General features: G+C 43.6%; 1 protein-coding gene across 1 annotated transcript in view; it reads right to left on the bottom strand.

Annotated features, from left to right (window-relative positions):
• Nucleotides 1-14,057, bottom strand: part of SCNN1B (sodium channel epithelial 1 subunit beta) — a 55,393-nt gene extending 41,336 nt beyond the window's left edge. Inside the window, exon 1 of the mRNA XM_033962698.1 lies at nucleotides 13,839-14,057. Within this exon, the coding sequence (XP_033818589.1) occupies nucleotides 13,839-14,040 (202 nt within the window). The 5' untranslated portion in view covers nucleotides 14,041-14,057. The remainder of the gene's footprint in view (nucleotides 1-13,838) is intronic.
• Nucleotides 14,058-17,878: the final 3,821 nt, after the last annotated feature.

The following is a 17,878-nucleotide window of genomic DNA, read 5'->3' as shown; positions in this document are numbered from 1 at the left end:
ATCCCCCCTCCCCCACCAATTTATACTGCATTGTGAATGAACTTTGATATTAAATAAGGAGTATATCAAGGGATTAACAAACATGTGGATAAAGTGAGCCAGTCAATATTGTGTATTTAGATTTTCAAAAGACTTCTTGGTCAATATCCTCAATGGAGAAGGGCAAATAGTGGGGTTCCTCAGGGTGCTGGGACCGCTGCTTTTTAATATATTTGGGTCACAATCTAAGAAAAGGTACCAAGTCTTAGAGCACGCTTACTTGAGAAATGAGGCAACAATGTCAGTTGGGTTCTATTTTTAGCTAAAAAATTTTAGTTAATGGAAACGGTATCTCTGGCAAATGAAATGATAGAAAGATGTGGTTTGTTGCATTTGAATCAGCATCTTCTTCATTATTTAGCCAGCTGAATAATTCAATTTCTAAGACTTGGTCGTTTTTCTTGGATTATGACACATTTATCAATGATCTAGAGATGGGAATAACTAGTGAGATAATTAAATTTGCTGATGCTACAAAGTTGTTAAATTGCAAGAAGACCTTGTCAGACTGGAAGACTGGGCGTCAAAATAGCAGATGACGTTTAATGCGAGCAAGTGCAAACTGATGCACGTGAGAAAGAGGAACCTGAACTATAGCTACGTGATGCAGAATTCCACATGATCTTGGTGTCATCATTGAGGATACGTTGAAACTCTCAGCTCAGTGTTTGCGGCATCTAAGAAAGGCAGGAGAGGGTAGATATGATAAGAGATGTTTAAATTCCTATATGGTATAAATGTGCAAGGGGGAAATCTCTTTCATTTGAAAGAAAGCTCTGGAATGAGGGGGCATAGGATGAGAAGAATGTGGTGAAATCAATTAGCTTAGCGGGGTTTAAAAAGGCTTGGATATTTTCCTAAAAGAGAAGTCCATAGGCTATTCCTGAGATGGCTTGGTGGGAGATCTACTGCTAACTCCTAGGATAAGCAGTATAAAATCTGTTTTACTACTTGGGACCTGGGTTGGCCACTGTTGGAAACAGGATACTGGGCTTGATGGTCTTTCTCAATATAGCAATTCTTTTGTTCTTCTATTACTCCTGAACCTATCACTTCTTAACTTCACCCTATGCCTTCTCATTCTAGAGCTTCCTTTCAAATGAAAGAGACTCGACTCTTGCGCATTTCCACCACATAGGTATTTAAATATTTCTATTATATCTCCCCTCTCTTGCTTTCCTTCAAAGTATACATATTGAGATCTTTAAGTCTGTCCCCATACACCTAATGACGAAGACCACGCACCATTTTAGTAACCTTCCTCTGGACCGACTCCAACAGTGGCCAACAACAGTGGCCAACCAGGTCCCAAGTACCTGGCAGAAACCCAAAGAGTAGCAACATTCCAGAGCTGAGATTCTGATGTCATAATGCCTCATTCTACCAATGCCAACTTCATCAGTGATGTCACAATGGCTCGATTGTCCTAGACTTGGCTCACATAAGAATATAAGAGCTGCCCTACTGGGACAGACCAAAGGTCCATCAAGCCCAGCACCCTGTTTCCAACCCAGGTCCCAAGTACCTGGCAAGATCCCAAAAGGGTAAAACAGATTTTATGCTGCTTATCCTAGGAATAAGCAGTAGATTTCCCCAAGCCATCTCCATAATGGTCTATGGACTTTTCTTTTAGGAAATTAGCCAAGCCTTTTTTAAACTCTGCTAAGCTAACTGTTTTCACCACATTCTGCAGCAACAAAATCCAGTTTAACAGGGTATATAGTAATGTAGAGCACAAAAATACATATTAGGTCAGGACATGATAGGACAATAGTGTTCAATAAATAGTAAGTCTGTCTTTGTCCATGAATTTGTTTTATTCTTTATTTAATTTTGTATACTCCCATATTTTAATGTACATCGCCTAGAATCCAGGATAGGTGATTAATCCAATTCTTAAACTTGATAAAACTTGCAGGAGAAGCCCTCATACAGCATGGAGTGGTGATGTTACGCGTTTGGAATAAAGCTTGACTGTACGAAGCGTGGTAAAACAGGACATAATAGAGCACGGCAGTGCATTAGGATGTGTGACAGTGCATGGCATAGCTGTGAATGATGAAATATGCTAGGTGTGGAATGTCGGCAATGACACACGTTATCACGCGCTGGTAGGAACGTATCGGTGGTGGCTGATCTTGTTGTGTAGATAATAGCATTTAGACTGGAGCTAGTTACTTTTGTTTGGTCTGTAAACCAGATTTTGTAGCAAAGAACCAGTAAACACAAACATGATATTGCAGCGAGGGCTCCTTGTTTTGCTGGTTCTGGCACTGGCTGCTCCGTGATGCATCGAGAAGTTTGACCTTGTGCCCAGCCCAGTGTTGTGGATCTTGAAATCTCCTCTCACTGTTTCTCGCTAATGGTACTCTTAGCATTTCACTGCTTGTGTGAATGACGGTGTAACCCCCCCCTCCCCCCCTGCTATTCTAGCCATAAAGTCTCCACGGTGCCCTATATTCTCTGTGGAATGTAGGACTCACATTGCTTTCTTTTTATAAATTCTTTATTCATTTTTAAACTTTCAACAAGTGATTTATAATACAATCATATACACTTTAATATCACTTTTTAATCTCACATATATTGAGTCATAATATAATTCCTGCCTCCCTCCCTCCAATGTAACATTATAATTTTAAATAATTTAAAATTAAACCCCCCCCCCCACCCTATACTTCAATAAATAAAAGGGAAGAAATAAATGTTAAATAACATCAGTCCTTCCAGTAATTTGTTAATGGCTCCCAAACATCAATAAATTTTTAATATCGTCCCTGCTGAATAGCTAATATTTTCTCCATTTTAAAAATATGGCACAATGAATTCCACCAGAAACTATAACTTAATCTATCATAATTTTTCCAATTTTTTGTAATTTGTTGAATGGCAACTCCTGTCATTATGAGTAATAATTTCTTGTTTTTAGAGGATATTTGACTCTTTTCCCTCATTGATGTACCAAATAATATCGTATCATACAAAAGCGCTACTGGATTCTCACCTGCCCTATATTTTGTACCCTGGTGTCATGATGTCACACCGATTAACCTCTTTTCATCAGATCTCTGAGATGACGGTTACGTTTACATAGTAACATAGTAGATGACAGCAGATAAAGACCCGAACGGTCCATCCAGTCTGCCCAACCTGATTCAATTTAAATTTTTTTATTTTTTTCTTAGCTATTTCTGGACAAGAATGCAAAGCTTTACCCGGTACTGTGCTTGGGTTCCAACTACCGAAATCTCTGTTAAAACCTACTCCAGCCCATCTACACCCTCCCAGCCACTGAAGCCCTCCCCAGCCCATCCCCCCCCCCAACAGACCGCGCAAGTCTGCCCACTACTGACCTTAGTTCAATATTTAATATTATTTTCTGATTCTAGATCCTCTGTGTTCATCCCACACTTCTTTGAACTTTTACTTTCTTACAAAATGTGGAGTGCTGGAGCTCTGCCTGTCACCTCTAGGCATGATACCAAGAATGTTATGGAGTTCAATGTTTCTACCTAAAATCCTAAATTTAACACCTTCCTGTTATTCTTGCTACATAGAAACATGATGGCAGATAAAGGCCAAATGGCCCATCCAGTCTGCCCATCTGCTACATCCACTATCTCCTCCTCTCCCTATTGGCTAAGACTCTTAACACTTGCATTGTGATGTCATATAACTTTCTGATTATAGAAACATGATGGCAGATAAAGGCCAAATGGCCCATCTAGGCTGCCCATCCGCAGTAACCATTATCTCTTTCCCTCTCCAAGAGATCCCATGTGCCTATCCCAGGCCCTCTTGAATTCAGACACAGTCTCTGGCTCCACCACTTCTTCCAGGAGACTGTTCCACGCATCTACCACCCTTTCAGTAAAAAAGTATTTCCTTAGATTACTCTGGAGTAGAGGTAAACGGAAACGGGGATCGTGGGAATCCCCCCTTAACCACGGGACTCCCACGGGGACCCCTCTCTGGCCCATGGGACTCCCAACGGGAACCCCCTCTAGCCAACGGGACTCCCATGGGGATGGAAGGCTTTGGAAGCAGGGTTCGTTCATATAATATAATGGACACGTCAGCCTTAATAAAAGCGGGGGTTTATAAGTTAATTACCTGAACAGAAAACAAAAAAAGGGTTCCACCAAAGAGATTCCACAAGGAAAACAGCAAAAGAAACTGTGGAATTGATGATCCTGTCAGAAGTAATTGCTGCTTTTTATGGGGATGGAGGTAATTCTTTGTGGGGATGGGTAGGGACGGAGAGGATCCTGGCGGGAATGGGTGGGGGCGGAGAGGATCCTGGCGGGGATGGGTGGGATTTCTGTCCCTGTGCAACTCTCTACTCTGGAGCCTATCACCTCTTAACTTCATCCTATGCCCTCTCATTCCAGAGTTTCCTTTCAAATGAAAGAGACTCGACTCGTGTACATTTATATTGCGTAGGAAGACTTATCTGGAGATGTGAGGATACAGTGGCAGTTAGAGAAGGAGAAACCAGAGGCTCTGCTTCCCTGATGCTTCGTTTTAAATTGAGCAGCAAGTTGGAATTTCTGTGGGTGGTTTTAAAATGTCTATTTTTTTTACACCAGTAGCAGAAGGGAAGTAACCACAGCCCCCTATGGATTCCTTTATCTTGGATTGCCAACAAACAAGGACAGGTTAGATCTATGTAGAAACTTCAATTATCATTCCCCTACCAAACCTATCTCTTTGATAAATTTCTCCGACTCCTTTCCTGTCTTGTTGTATCTTTGAAATACTTTCGGATAAATCCTGACTACTCTTGGCATGCTAATGTAATTTGAAAGTCTTTTTCTGTAACATCACTGTCTGTATACAGTCTCTTCCTCTGTAAACTGCTCTGAACTGCTTGTGGTATTGTGGTATACAAAAATAAAGTTATTATTATTTATTTATTATTATTGTTTCTTCCAGCAAATTGGGTAAATTCTTCTCATTCAAATTACGCGAATTCTGGAACAATATTTCTTTGTGGCTGAGAGATTCAGATACTCTTTAAATCTTTCGTAAACATTAAAAAACCTAGCTATTCACCAAATTGTAAATCTGCTTTTCTTTTCTATTAATTTTTGTAAACCGAGTTGAGCTTCACTCTTGTGAAGACGACCCGGTCTATAATTTGAAGATTTGCTGCTTGTGGAAGTAGGAGTGGGGCACTCATTGTTCTTTCTTTGCTAAAAGAGAATAACAGTAGCTGAAATATGTTAAATCCTTAAATTGATATGAAGTTTGTGGAGAGAATCAGAAAAGCTTTGTGAGAACTGGATGTTAGTTCACTGCTTACGTCATGTGAATGCTGACATTTGCACCCATTCCCTCCGTAGGAATCCCAGGTGAAGATGCAGACTTTCCAAGCGAGAAATGATTGGTTGTAATTTAGAATAGGTGGGGTAAGGCATTTAGTAGATGTCATCAAATATAACAGAGCTTCTGGAGCCACAACTAGCCAGTTGGGTTTTCAGGATTACCACAAAGAATATGCATGACAGAGATTTGCATATCATCCATCTCCAATATATTCAAATGTATATCTCATGCATATTTTTGGAAGTAATTCTGAAACTCCAACTGCTAGGAGTAGCACTGAAAATAGAGAAAGAGGAGACACAAACCCAGTTGGACTCCTGTTACCTCCCTAGAATTATAGAATCACCTGCTCAATACAGGGTTTAATTTGTAATCTATAAGGCTGGAACAAAAAAGTTGCCTAAAGCACTGCTATCAAGCGTAAGAAAGAAGAGATGGTTTCAGGATCGGACAGATCGTCATGGCTGGGACACCTTTCGTACATCAAGTGGTAAGTGAGAAGAGAAAAAAAAGAACATTTTTAAAAGCTGTTTATGGGCATATAGAGCAAATAAGACTGTGTGAAAATGTCTCTCCCTCCTTGTGGCCAGAAATCCATTTGCAGGTTTACAGCCTAAGTGTTTTAAGAACATAAGAATTGTTGCTGCTGGGTCAGACCAGTGATCCATCCTGCCCAACAGTCCACTCACGCGGCGGCCCCCAGGTCAAAGACCAGTGCTCAAAATGAGTCCAGCCTCACCTGCGTACGTTCCCGTTTAGCAGGAACTTGTCCAACTTTGTCTTGAAACCCTGGAGGGTGTTTTCCCCTATAACAGCCTCCAGAAGAGTGTTCCAGTTTTCTACCACTCTCTGGGTGAAGAAGAACTTCCTTACGCTTGTACAGAATCTATCCCCTTTCAACTTTAGAGAGTGCCCTCTCGTTCTCCCTACCTGGGAGAGGGTGAACAATCTGTCTTTATCCACTAAGTCTATTCCCTTCAGTATCTTGAATGTTTTGATCATGTCCCCTCTCAGTCTCCTCTTTTCAAGGGAGAAGAGGCCCAGTTTCTCTAATCTCTCGCTGTACGGCAACTCCTCCAGCCCCTTAACCATTTTAGTCGCTCTTCTCTGGATCCTTTCGAGTAGTACCATGTTCTTCTTCATGAATGCCAACCAGTGCTGGACGCTGTACTCCAGGTGAGGGCGCACCATGGCCCGGTACAGCGGCATGATAACCTTCTCCAATCTGTTCGTGATCCCCTTTATCATTCCTAGCATTCTGTTCGCCATTTTCGCCGCCACCACACATTGCATGGACAGCTTCATCGACTTGTCGATCAGAACTCCCAAGTCTCTTTCCTGGGAGGTCTCTCCAAGTACCGCCCCAGACATCCTGTATTCGTGCATGAGATTTTTGTTACCAACATGCACCACTTTACACTTATCCACGTTGAACCTCATTTGCCATGTCGATGCCCATTTCTCGAGCTTGATTATGTCACGTTGCAGATCTTCGCAATCCCCCTGTGTTTTCACTACTCTGAATAACTTCTTATTGTCCGCAAATTTAATTACCTCACTCGTCGTACCAATGTCCAGATTGTTTATAAAGATGTTGAAGAGCACAGGTCCAAGCACCGAGCCCTGTGGCACCCCACTGCATTTTGGGGAGATTTTCCACAGAGCATGTTTTGGGAAGAGATAGAAAACAACACGTGTAGATTGTATTTTTCAAGTTTATATGCAATATTTTGTGTCTACATATTCTGCCTGCTCCCTCCGCCTTGCATTAAAAGAATCAGGTGCAAAGGTATTTTAAGGGCAACCTAAACATGTGTCCGGATCATTTCAGTATCTGGAACCTGTTTCAAGGGAACAGATCTTCCAGAAGGAGACACTGAGCAAATATTGCTGGAGGCAAAGAGCGCCATCTTGTGGTGGATGGTGGTAGTTTAAGCAGTCACAAAGCTTTTGAGGGCTGAGAGTGCATGGTTTTCCAATGTGGAGACAGCAGAAGGCAACTCGTGTCTGACGGTTTGTATGAAATAGAAACATAGAAGCATGATGGTCGATAAAGGCCAAATGGCCCATCTAGTCTGCAGTAATCATTATCTCTTTCTCTGACAGGCTGTGACGGCAGAATTGAACAGCAGCTGGCTTTCTCGGCATTGTTCTCTTCTAACTAGAAGTTGCTACTGAAAACACAGGTGTTAATGTCTGTATGGCAGGTGTGCAGTGGACATAGGACGATGGAGGTTTTTCTAAAGATTGGTGTTAGAAATGGAAAAGGGGGTGCCAGGGGGAAATAAATGGGGCTTTCATTGCTCTTCTAACCAAGATAGACAGAGTGCGCTCATCTGTCAGGGTTTATTTTCTGTGGCTTGAAGCAGCAGGGTCAGCCCAACCATATTGCAAAGTTTGGTGGTGTCACAGCCATGACAATCGATGTGTCTGTATTCAGCATCTCCTCATTTTCTCTTTCCTTCCCTCCTCCTCTGAGGCATAGGCATGTCGGTCAGCTTGCCAACACATCTGATATACAACCTTCAGTATCTGTCATTAGCTTGGCACGCCTGGTGTGGGGCATGGAGCATCTACACAGGGTCAAGAACCAACAGCATTTTCAAAAGGATACCCAAGTCAGAATTGGGGACATTCACATCAACAAGAACGTTTTTGTGCCTTGGCCCGCAAGAGTGAAATCGGGTGCCTATGTATATACGTCAGAGGGGCAATCTTGGTGTTTTCAAGAAGTTGTTGAAGAGACACCTGTTTTGAAATATGAAATATGGGAATTGATGTTTTGGTCGCTTGTCTGTTAATGTTTTAAATATATATGATTTGTATTGTGTATGTTTAAATCGTGAGCTGCTCTATAAAAAGCAGGTTATAAATAAATCAAAGAAAGAAACATCAGAACATGCCAAATGGAAGCCCATCTCACACGTAGTTCTGAACAGGAAAGAGGTCAATATTTCCTATTTGAAAATTCAGGACATGGAAACATTGGTGTGTTGGAGATGTCTCAACAGGAACAGACATTTTACAAATTGGGGGAAGACAAGGGATAAAAACACGCTTAAGAAATGGGCCATGACATGGCAAATGAGGTTCAACATGGATAAGGATAAGGTGATGCATGTCGGTAATAAAAATCTTATACACGAATACAGGATGTCCGGGGCATTACTTGGAGAGACCCCCCCCCCAGGAAAGAGACTTGGGAGTGCTAGTTGACAGGTCGATGAAGCCATCTGCGCAATGTGTGGCGGCGGCGAAAAGGGCAAATAGGATGCTAGGAACGATTAAGAAGGGGATCACGAACAGATCGGAGAAGGTTATCATGCCGCTGTACCGGCCCATGGTACGCTCTCACCTGGAATACTGCATCCAGCACTGGTCACCCTACATGAAGAAGGACACGGTACTACTCGAGAGGGTCCAGAGAAGAGCGACTAAAATGGTTCATGGACTGGAGGAGTTGCCGTACAGCGAGAGATTAGAGAAACTGGGCCTCTTCTCCCTTGAAAAGAGGAGATTGAGAGGGGACATGATTGAAACATTCAAGATACTGAAATGGAATAGATTTAGTAGATAAAGACATGTTGTTCACCCTCTCCAAGGTAGGGAGAACGAGAGGGCACTGTCTAAAGTTGAAAGGGGATAGATTCCGTACAAACGTAAGGAAGTTCTTCTTCACCCAGAGAGTGGTGAAAAACTGGAACGCTCTTGCAGAGTCTGTCATAGGGGAAAACACCCTCCAGGGATTCAAGACAAAGTTAGACAAGTTCCTGCTGAACCGAACGTACGCAGGTAGGGCTGGTCTTAGTTAGGGCACTAGTCTTTGACTTAGGGGCCGCCGTGGGAGCGGACTGCTGACCACGATGGACCACTGGTCTGACCCAACAGCGGCAATTCTTATGTTCTTATGACATGGATGTCTGTAAGGAGGCATCCTTACAACAGAGCTACACAGAGCAGAGGGGCAGTCATTCTATTGCGTAGTGCAGTACACTGCAAACCAAGGGATCCAGGTTCAAATCCCACTTTAATTGTTGATTGGTGTTTTTGGGGTTGTAGTGTTTTTTTTTGGTTTTTTTAATAATTGTGAAAAAAACCCAGGAACATAAAAATACCCACTGAACCACTTCAATAGCTTTCAGGCCTTGTAGGTAGTCATGTTAAAGTCATTAATGTTCACCACGTATTTTAACTTTTTTTATTTTTTTAATTATTTGTACCATTTCTTTTAGAAAAAACTTTTTTTTAAAACTTTATGTAAACCGGCTAGATATTTGCTTGATAGTCGGTATATTAAAATTCTAATAAACTTGAAACTTCTAAGAGCTTCTAAATCAAAAGCTCTGCCTTGAGGTAGGAGGGAGGGAATTAACACCAAACAGAGACTTTCCTCAACAGTTATTTGTGCCCTAATCTGATTTTATGCCCAGAAAAGCAACCTAAAACACTGTTTTGTATGAAACCCTAACAGAGACTCTGCAGACTGTGAAAACTCTCTTTAATGCTGAGCCTCTACAAGCTCTCTCTCTTAGGACCAGGCTTAGTCTGAGTGTGTGGCATAGTGGTTGGAGCTTCAGCTTCAGCACTCTGGGGTTGTGGGTTCAAACCCTGTGCTGCCCCTTGGGCAAGTCATTTAACCCCCGCATTGCCCCAGGTACATTAGACAGATTGTGAGCCCACCGGGACAGACAGGAAAAATGCTTGAGTACCTGATTGTAAAACCGCTTAGAGAATCTTGATAGGTGGTATATAAACACCTAATAAAGGGTTAGATTCACTAACCTGCCTGATCTGGGCAGGTCCTATGAATTCACAAAACTGCAACATGCAGATGAGGGCGATCAGAGGAACGCCCACATCGCTCTATAGCGATCCCTGCGCATGGGCAGACCATATTTAGATGGTCTGCACATGCGCTGGATCTCCGGCCCAGCACTTTTTAAAAACTTTTTTTACAGCCGTGGTTTTAACCCGCTTTAAAGCCTGCAGGTTAAAACCACAGGGAAGGGTGGGAGAGTCGGGGCAGGCAGGCGATCAGGGCAGCTACGGTCGGGGCAGCCAGTCAGATCAGGGAAGCAGGAGATCGGGGCTGACAGGGCTGAGAGCAGGGTGGGAGAAGGCAATCGGAAATGGCTTCAGCGACTGGTCCTCAGAAGTTGCTTTTTGGGTTGATCGGCCAGCACAGTTGAATCGGCAATTTTGTTTAGTGGATCACATCCCTGCCTACTTTGCATGCAGTTCCCCTCATTTGCATGCGCGGATCGGAATCGGATCACAAATACTGCAGGAGGGAAATCGGGTCGCAAAGGACTCACAAACCGATGGGTTTGCTTAGTGAATCTAGCCCAAACTTAGGCATTCCTCCCGTCAAGGGTCACCTGTGGAGTCTGATCTCTAAGAAAGTCCTGAGAGTTCATTCCTTTTGAGTTTCACTTTCAGGGGAGGGAGAGAGGGAGGGAGGGAGAGAGCAACCACTGAGATTACTGAGATGTCATGCCTTAATCGGAGCAAGGGTAAGAGGTACCCGGGGCAGTGGTGCCCCCATACCCTCCTCTCTGCACTCCCACCATATCGCACCTTTCCTTTCTCCTTACTTCTTTAAATCTTCACCTATAGGAACAGCTTCTCCGGCCTGCTGCTCATGCTGGGGCTGTCTTTCCCTCTGATGACCTGGAAGTGATTTCAGAGGGGAGCAAGGCCAGCACGAACAGCAGACTGGAGAATTTGCTTGTGCTGGGGAAGATTTAAATTGGTACAGGGAGGGGGAAGGGAGCCACAAGTGTGGCATGGGGGGGGGGCGGAGAGGCACCATTGCCCCCACCAAGATGCCACCCAGGGTGGTCTGCCCTCCTGCCCCCCTCCACTGCCTAGATGTGATCGAAATAGGTCTAACTAAGAATATCTTTTTTAGGCATGGATGCTTCCTTCCCTTCAGTAATCGCTATTGGATGTTCTGATTTTTGACCCTCCCAAGTCCTGCCCAAAACACACCTCCTTGATCTTTGGACATTGGTAACTGTGCCCCTAAATCAGTGTAGCATATCATTTTTTTTCTGTTTTCAAAATGTGTTTTATTAAAATTTCAATACAATTCAAAAAAAGTGCCACACAGAAAAGTACCACAACAAGCAAACCCCACCAGACCCATCCAATCATCCCACCACCCTCCCCTCCCCCACTTCCCTCCACCCCCCTACAAGCAGTCATGAACCAAAAATGCAATCTAGCTCCAGAGTGGCACAAGTCAAAATAATCAGACATTTAACAGATGACTTTGTGTCCTGGGAGTTAAAGTGGTCCAGAACGGCTCCCACCAAGCACAAAATGCCAGTCCAGGCAGAGTGTCTAGCAGATACCTGTGGATGGCCCATCTAAGGCAAATTTTTCAAGGTCTCCATCCAGGGATCCTGACATTTGTACTAGGCAAAATGGTTGCCATATGACTCCAGAAAAAGGAGGATGGATTGAGTCATCCAGGTTTTACTTCTATTGCTTTCGATGGCCGTAAAATCCAGATGGCTCAACCCATCCTCCTTTTTCTGGAGCCAGATGGAAACCCTAGCTATGCTGTTAATAGGTAGGAGTCCTTTTCAGCACATTCCCAGTGGAGAGAGAAATTCCCCCCCCTCCCCCGCAGATATCCCTTTGATTGTCCTTTCTCAGGGTTATTTCCAGTGCACGCAACAGAAAAGCCCAAGGTAGGGAGCTCTTTACCTCCAGCAATGTGGTTAGCATACAGGCACCCGATAAATCCCGTTCTGCCTCTCTGTTATTCCCGGGGTGATTGCATCTTGAGGACTGTGGGCAGTTCTCCTTGACCATCTCAGAAAGAATGAAGTGAAAAGGTTCAGAGAAGGTACATTGAGAGAGGCTGAGAGGGATCATGATAGAAGTTTATAAACTCATGACTGAAGTGGAAATAATTATTTAACCTTTCAGACCTAATTAAGAGGACACTCCATGACACAATGAAGAGATTGAAAGTGAATCATAGAAATTATTTTTCACACAGTTGCACAATTAAGTTATTGCTTTAGGACGTGGTGAAGCTGACTAATGTAATTGAATGCAAAAGAGATGAGACATTCCTGGAGATGACTAGCCTGGTCGATGTTAGAAACTGAGCTCTAGATTTGCTCTGCTGGGTTCTTGGGACCTGGGCTGGCCACTCTCTGTGACATGCTGAGCTTGACCGATCTTGGTCAGTCTCAGTATAGCTTTTCTTATGCTCCTATGTTATGAAGACTTAAATAGTAAAAGCTCACTTTGAAACCAGATCCCTCCAGGAAAACTAGAAGTTGATCAAAATACATCACCTGGGTCACATACACAGAACAAGAAGCTACAATGAAAAACCAGAAACAAGCAGACAAGAATAAAGAGAATGCAGACAGAGCAAAATATCAAACGGAAGACATGGTCAATCACTAAAACTCAAAATCAATTTTTTGTTGCACTTGCATCTATCCGTTCATTTGATTTTTCCAATTGGGTTGTTCCTGGTCTCTTCTCCCCCCCCCCCCCCACACACACACATGTTTCTGATTTCTTTCCTGTCTTCTTCCTTTTCTCCTTCGCCTCCTCCCCTTCTCTCATCCTGCAGTTGTCAGTACCCTTCTTTTGGTTTCCCTCCCATCTCTCTCTTCCACCCCCCCTTTCTAGCTGCTCATTACCACTCTTCTCCTGCCCTGGGTCTCATTTCCCTCCGTTACTTATCCCTTATCTCTAGATCCCTTCTTCTGTCTCTTACCTTTTTCTTCAGCCCCTCCTCATTTCCACCCACCCTTCCCTCTTACCCTCCACACCCAATTAATGACTCCCTCCTATCCTCCTAATATCTATGTCTTTGATCAGCTCTGTCTCCCTATTTGCCTCCTTCAAAGCCCAGAGTCCTCACTCTCCCAACCTCCCCAGTACCCCAACCTAGCATTTGCTCTGCCTTCTCTGATCCCCAGACTAGTTCCCTGGATGCATTTTCTGCATCTTCCCCCCCCCCCCAGCATCTGCCACTCCCAGCCCTGGTATCCAGTCCTTCTGATGAGGGGAGGGAAGGGGGAATCTGCGACTACTTTTAGATCAAGAAAAGCAGAACCACTGAAATCTCAAGGGTTGATTATCAACGACACATGTTCTGGGGCACTTTGAAGGGCCTGAGCCCCTCACACCATGCTGGACCATCTTGCTTTACTTTCTGAAATGATCCTTTCCACCTGCCTCCCACCACCTTACAAGCAACGGATGAACAGAAAAACACACACTAGTTCTTTGTTTAAACAAATTGTGGAATCTCTCGCCCAATATCTAAAAACCCAGAACGAGCCACAGCAGAAAACGTCTCCCTTTGGTTTTCTAGGGCAGCGGTCTCGCTTGTGTTTACAAAACACTTCAGGAAAGAATTGGAAACGTTTGTGTGCAATCGGAAACAACCGGGCTCTTGTAAGCAATCCAAGAACCTAAATGTTCCCACCTACCTTCAGTCCGGAGCAGCCAAAGCTCTGGCCCCCAGCCCTCCCCTGCCGGCTGTCCTGTCCTCGACTGGGAGGGGAGGGAATCTGTGACTGGAGTTAGTGGAGGAGGAGCAGCTCCTGGGGATGGGAGGATCCCTCTGCTAACGAGGGACTTGGTAGGAGAGGTGGGTCCGCTCGCAAAAGCGCTAGGCAGTTCCTTCCCCATAGAGCTTACTGAGCGCATGAGGCTTTTGAAGCAGGACAGAGGCTGGATGACCCCCACCAGGGCCACTATGAAGATCTTAAAGATGCACAGGGGGTGGGGAGGAGCTCAGAAATGCCTCCCCCCGTGGAAAGCATCAATGTCAATAAACAAACTGAGTTTATTTTATTCAGACGTCTCTATTCAGCTCGGTGCAGAGCAGACAAGTAAAATAAACATGAGTAAGAAAATCATAATAATTATAATGACAAAAACTCAGGGAGGGTGATTGTGGCAGCGTGGATGGCATTATTTGGGATGTGTTCACTCTGCCACTCCTCAATCTCTCCCTATAATCCGCCTGGGGAAGGGGCAAGTCTCTTGGTCTGTACCCCTCTCCTCTCCTGCCAACTCCTAACTCCATCCCTTCTGCCTTGCTGCATCTGTCATAATTAAGTTGTAAGCTCTTTCAAGCAGGGACCATCTCTTGCATGGGAAACAGGAAAAGCAAAGTTGGGCTGTTGGTCCAGTGCTTCCAGCAGGTGTCCCTACCCGAGTCATTCCTAATACCAGGTCACCGAAAGGAGCATCCAACTTGCTAGATTTTGAGCCCTTAGTGACCCTCTCAATGGTGTGAACTTGCTGCTGCTTCTGTATGGGTAGAGAGTGTCGGCTGCTGGACCTGGCACCATGGATGAAGGCTTTAAGAAGTGACAAGATGGTGCAGGTTCTGGTTGGCTACTTGGACTGGAACTGGGTCTGAAGTCACTTAAGTCTGAAATATCATTTGATAACTGGATGGGTGTCTCAGATCCTCAGACAAGAAAACCTGCCCTTTTTCTTCTGGGATATCTGTGGATTCCTTCTCATTACCAGGACAGTGTGGGGAGGGGTTTAGTGGCCGGTGAGAATATAAGAATTGCCATACATGACAAGCCCAAAATCCTATTTCCAACAGTGGCCAACCCAGGTCCCAAGTTTTTAATGGGTATAACTTATGGGCCGACTGGATAGACCGTTCAGGTCTTTATCTGCTCTATTTTACTCTGTTACTATGTTCCCTGGCAGAAACCCAAAGAGTAGCAACATTCCAGAGCCGAGATTGTGATGTCATAATGCCTCATTCCACCAATGCCTAAGAGCCAACCTCAGCAGTGATGTCACAGTGGCTTCATTGGTCTATACTTGGCTCACATAAGAATATAAGAGCTGATCCAAGATGGCGACACGTACCGGTGTCTGGTGAGACGCTGAGGGAATTTCCGCTTCTCATTTCTACAGCGATTAGATTTTTCTTTGGTCACGATGCCGAAGAGACAGGGTAAGAGCGCTGCTGCAGCCTCGCGACGTCTTGAACACCCCCCTCTCGCTTCGATTGAACATTTTCTCCAGCGTCTTCAGAGGGAGTCAGTGGCGTCGGGGAGTCGCCCGTTGGACTCTGCGACGTGGAGTGACGCCGGACCGGAAGTCCTGGGGCTGGATACCACGCTGAGCCCCGCCCAGAGGAATCCACCTCCCCCACCGCTGAGTGCAAGTTCCCCACGAGAAAGGAGTGGGCCAGAAGCTGCAGCACTCTCTGATCGTGAGGCTGTAACACCGGGGAGCCAGCAAGGGGAAGTCTCTATGGCTTTGCTAAGCCCAGAGATAGTTCCAGCGGATAGAGCAGAAGGAGGAGAAAATCCAGACCAACAGACAGAAGGCAGTCAAGGTGAGCCTTTTTCAACTTTACATGAGACTTTCTTTAAACATGAAAAACCAGCTGAAGTGACTCTTGACTCAATTTGGGACTTAGTTTCCAAACTGGGAGACTCACTAACTAAACAAATTAAAGAAGGCGAAAAGAATATAAAAATTCAAAAACAGACAATAGAGGAAAATAAACAGGAAATTTCAAATATTAAAGAAAAAGTGGGAGAAATTGAAAATGAAGTGAAAACGATTAAACAAGTTTAATCTACAATAATAAAAGATAATCAAATTATTAGAAGAAAATTGGAGACTATGGAAAATAACTATCGGACTAATAACCTACGATTGCTGAATTTTCCTAAAATTCTATCTATAAACCCGAGAGAGATGATAAAAAGGTATTTTATGGAGATACTTAATATTCCTGAGGAATCATTGCCTCCTCTCACTCGAGTATACTATTTGCCTATTAAAGTAAGGGATCAACAATCGGAGGATAAGAAACAGGAAATACAAGACCTTCAACAAGATTTGACAGCAATCCTGGAAACATCAGATAAAGATTTGGCTAAACCAGCAACTCTTTTGCTATCTGTGGCGTTGTTGCCGGACAAGGATTGGATACTAAAGATGTTTTTTAGGAACAAGAATAAAGAGTTTTTGGGTTTGAAAATTCAAATGTTTCCAGACGTTAGTAGAGAAACTCAGAACCGCAGGCGTCAGTTTCTTATGATGAAAGCAGGAGTTACACAGTTGGGTGGTATTTTCTTTTTACGTTTTCCATGTAAATGCATAATAAGGTATCGAGATAATAAATATGTGTTTTTTGAACCATCTCAACTTACAGCTTTCCTGACACTGAAACGTCTGGAAAAAGAAGGAACAACAGCAACTACAATAACAACAATGCAATAGTAACAACAAATTGGATTTGATAATAGAATAATTCCTCAAGCCAGGCACACGATACTGTTTCTTTTGTATAGAATTAATAAATTGATTTCCTTAAGTTCAGTCATATAAATCTTGGATCACATTATAGAGGACTTGAGATTGTTCGATTAGAATATTATCAATACTACGTAAACAATTTCTTATTATTTTATGTTTGATCTGACAATCTTTCTGTACAAAATGTTTTGATTTTGTTAAATATCTTAAAATGATAAATAAAGAATTAAAAAAAAAAAAAAGAATATAAGAGCTGCCATACTGGGACAGACAGAAGGTCCATCAAGCCCAGCTTCCTGTTTCCAACAGTGGCCAACCCAGGTCCCAAATACCTGGCAGAAACCCAAAGAGTAGCAACATTCCAGAGCCGAGATTGTGATGTCATAATGCCTCATTCCACCAGTGCCTAAGAGCCAACCTCAGCAGTGATGTCACAATGGCTCGATTGTCCTAGTCTTGGCTCACATAAGAACATAAGAGTTGTCTTACTGGTACAGACCGAAGGTCCATCAAGACCAGTATCTTGGCCAACCCAGGTCACAAGCGCCTGACAAGATTCCAAAGAGCAGTTAGTGCCAATACTGTGCACATCTTTAATGTACAAAACCTTCCAGTTTGTGTACTAATCTGTATGCTAAAAATCAGTGCAAATTGTATTTAATTGCATGAAACTGGATTGCAATCCAGAGATTCTGTATTCACTCCAAAGGCTCAGAGAACAGCGCAGAAACGAATCCTGACCTTCATGCTGGAAACACACCGCCAGGTCGGGAATGGGGTTTGGAAGGGAGGATTTTGTCTTCCTTTTTCACATTAAATTGCTCGTTTTGGGCTTCTTTTGAAAGGAGGAAGACACTTGTGTATCTGTGAGTCCAAACAAAACCAGGAGTGAGGACAGACATTGGCACCTGCTTTCCTATGAATTTCTTGGAGGATTTAAATTGCAGAATAGGGTTGTTCGGATTTTTTTTGGGGGGGAGGGGGGGTAGAGGCTTATATTTCATGGCTCAGGGGAAGGGCGCTAATGTGCTTTTGCACAGGGGTTGGTCATCTGATATAAAGGCAATATAGCTGCTAGTTTCGATATATTACGCTCAATTTGATAACTTTATCAACCATGGGAGGGGGATAATTCTTTGTCTCGTGTTTAGCAAAATGCTGTTAGTCAAATTAATGAGAATTCAGCAGGATATAAGATGGTCCCCCCATTTGCTTGCCTCTA

The sequence above is a fragment of the Geotrypetes seraphini genome, chromosome 11 (genome assembly GCF_902459505.1).
Source record: "Geotrypetes seraphini chromosome 11, aGeoSer1.1, whole genome shotgun sequence".
Classification (NCBI taxonomy): Eukaryota; Metazoa; Chordata; class Amphibia; order Gymnophiona; family Dermophiidae; genus Geotrypetes; species Geotrypetes seraphini.
Note: the sequence above shows the minus strand (reverse complement) of the source record. Positions and strands in the feature narration are given on the sequence as shown.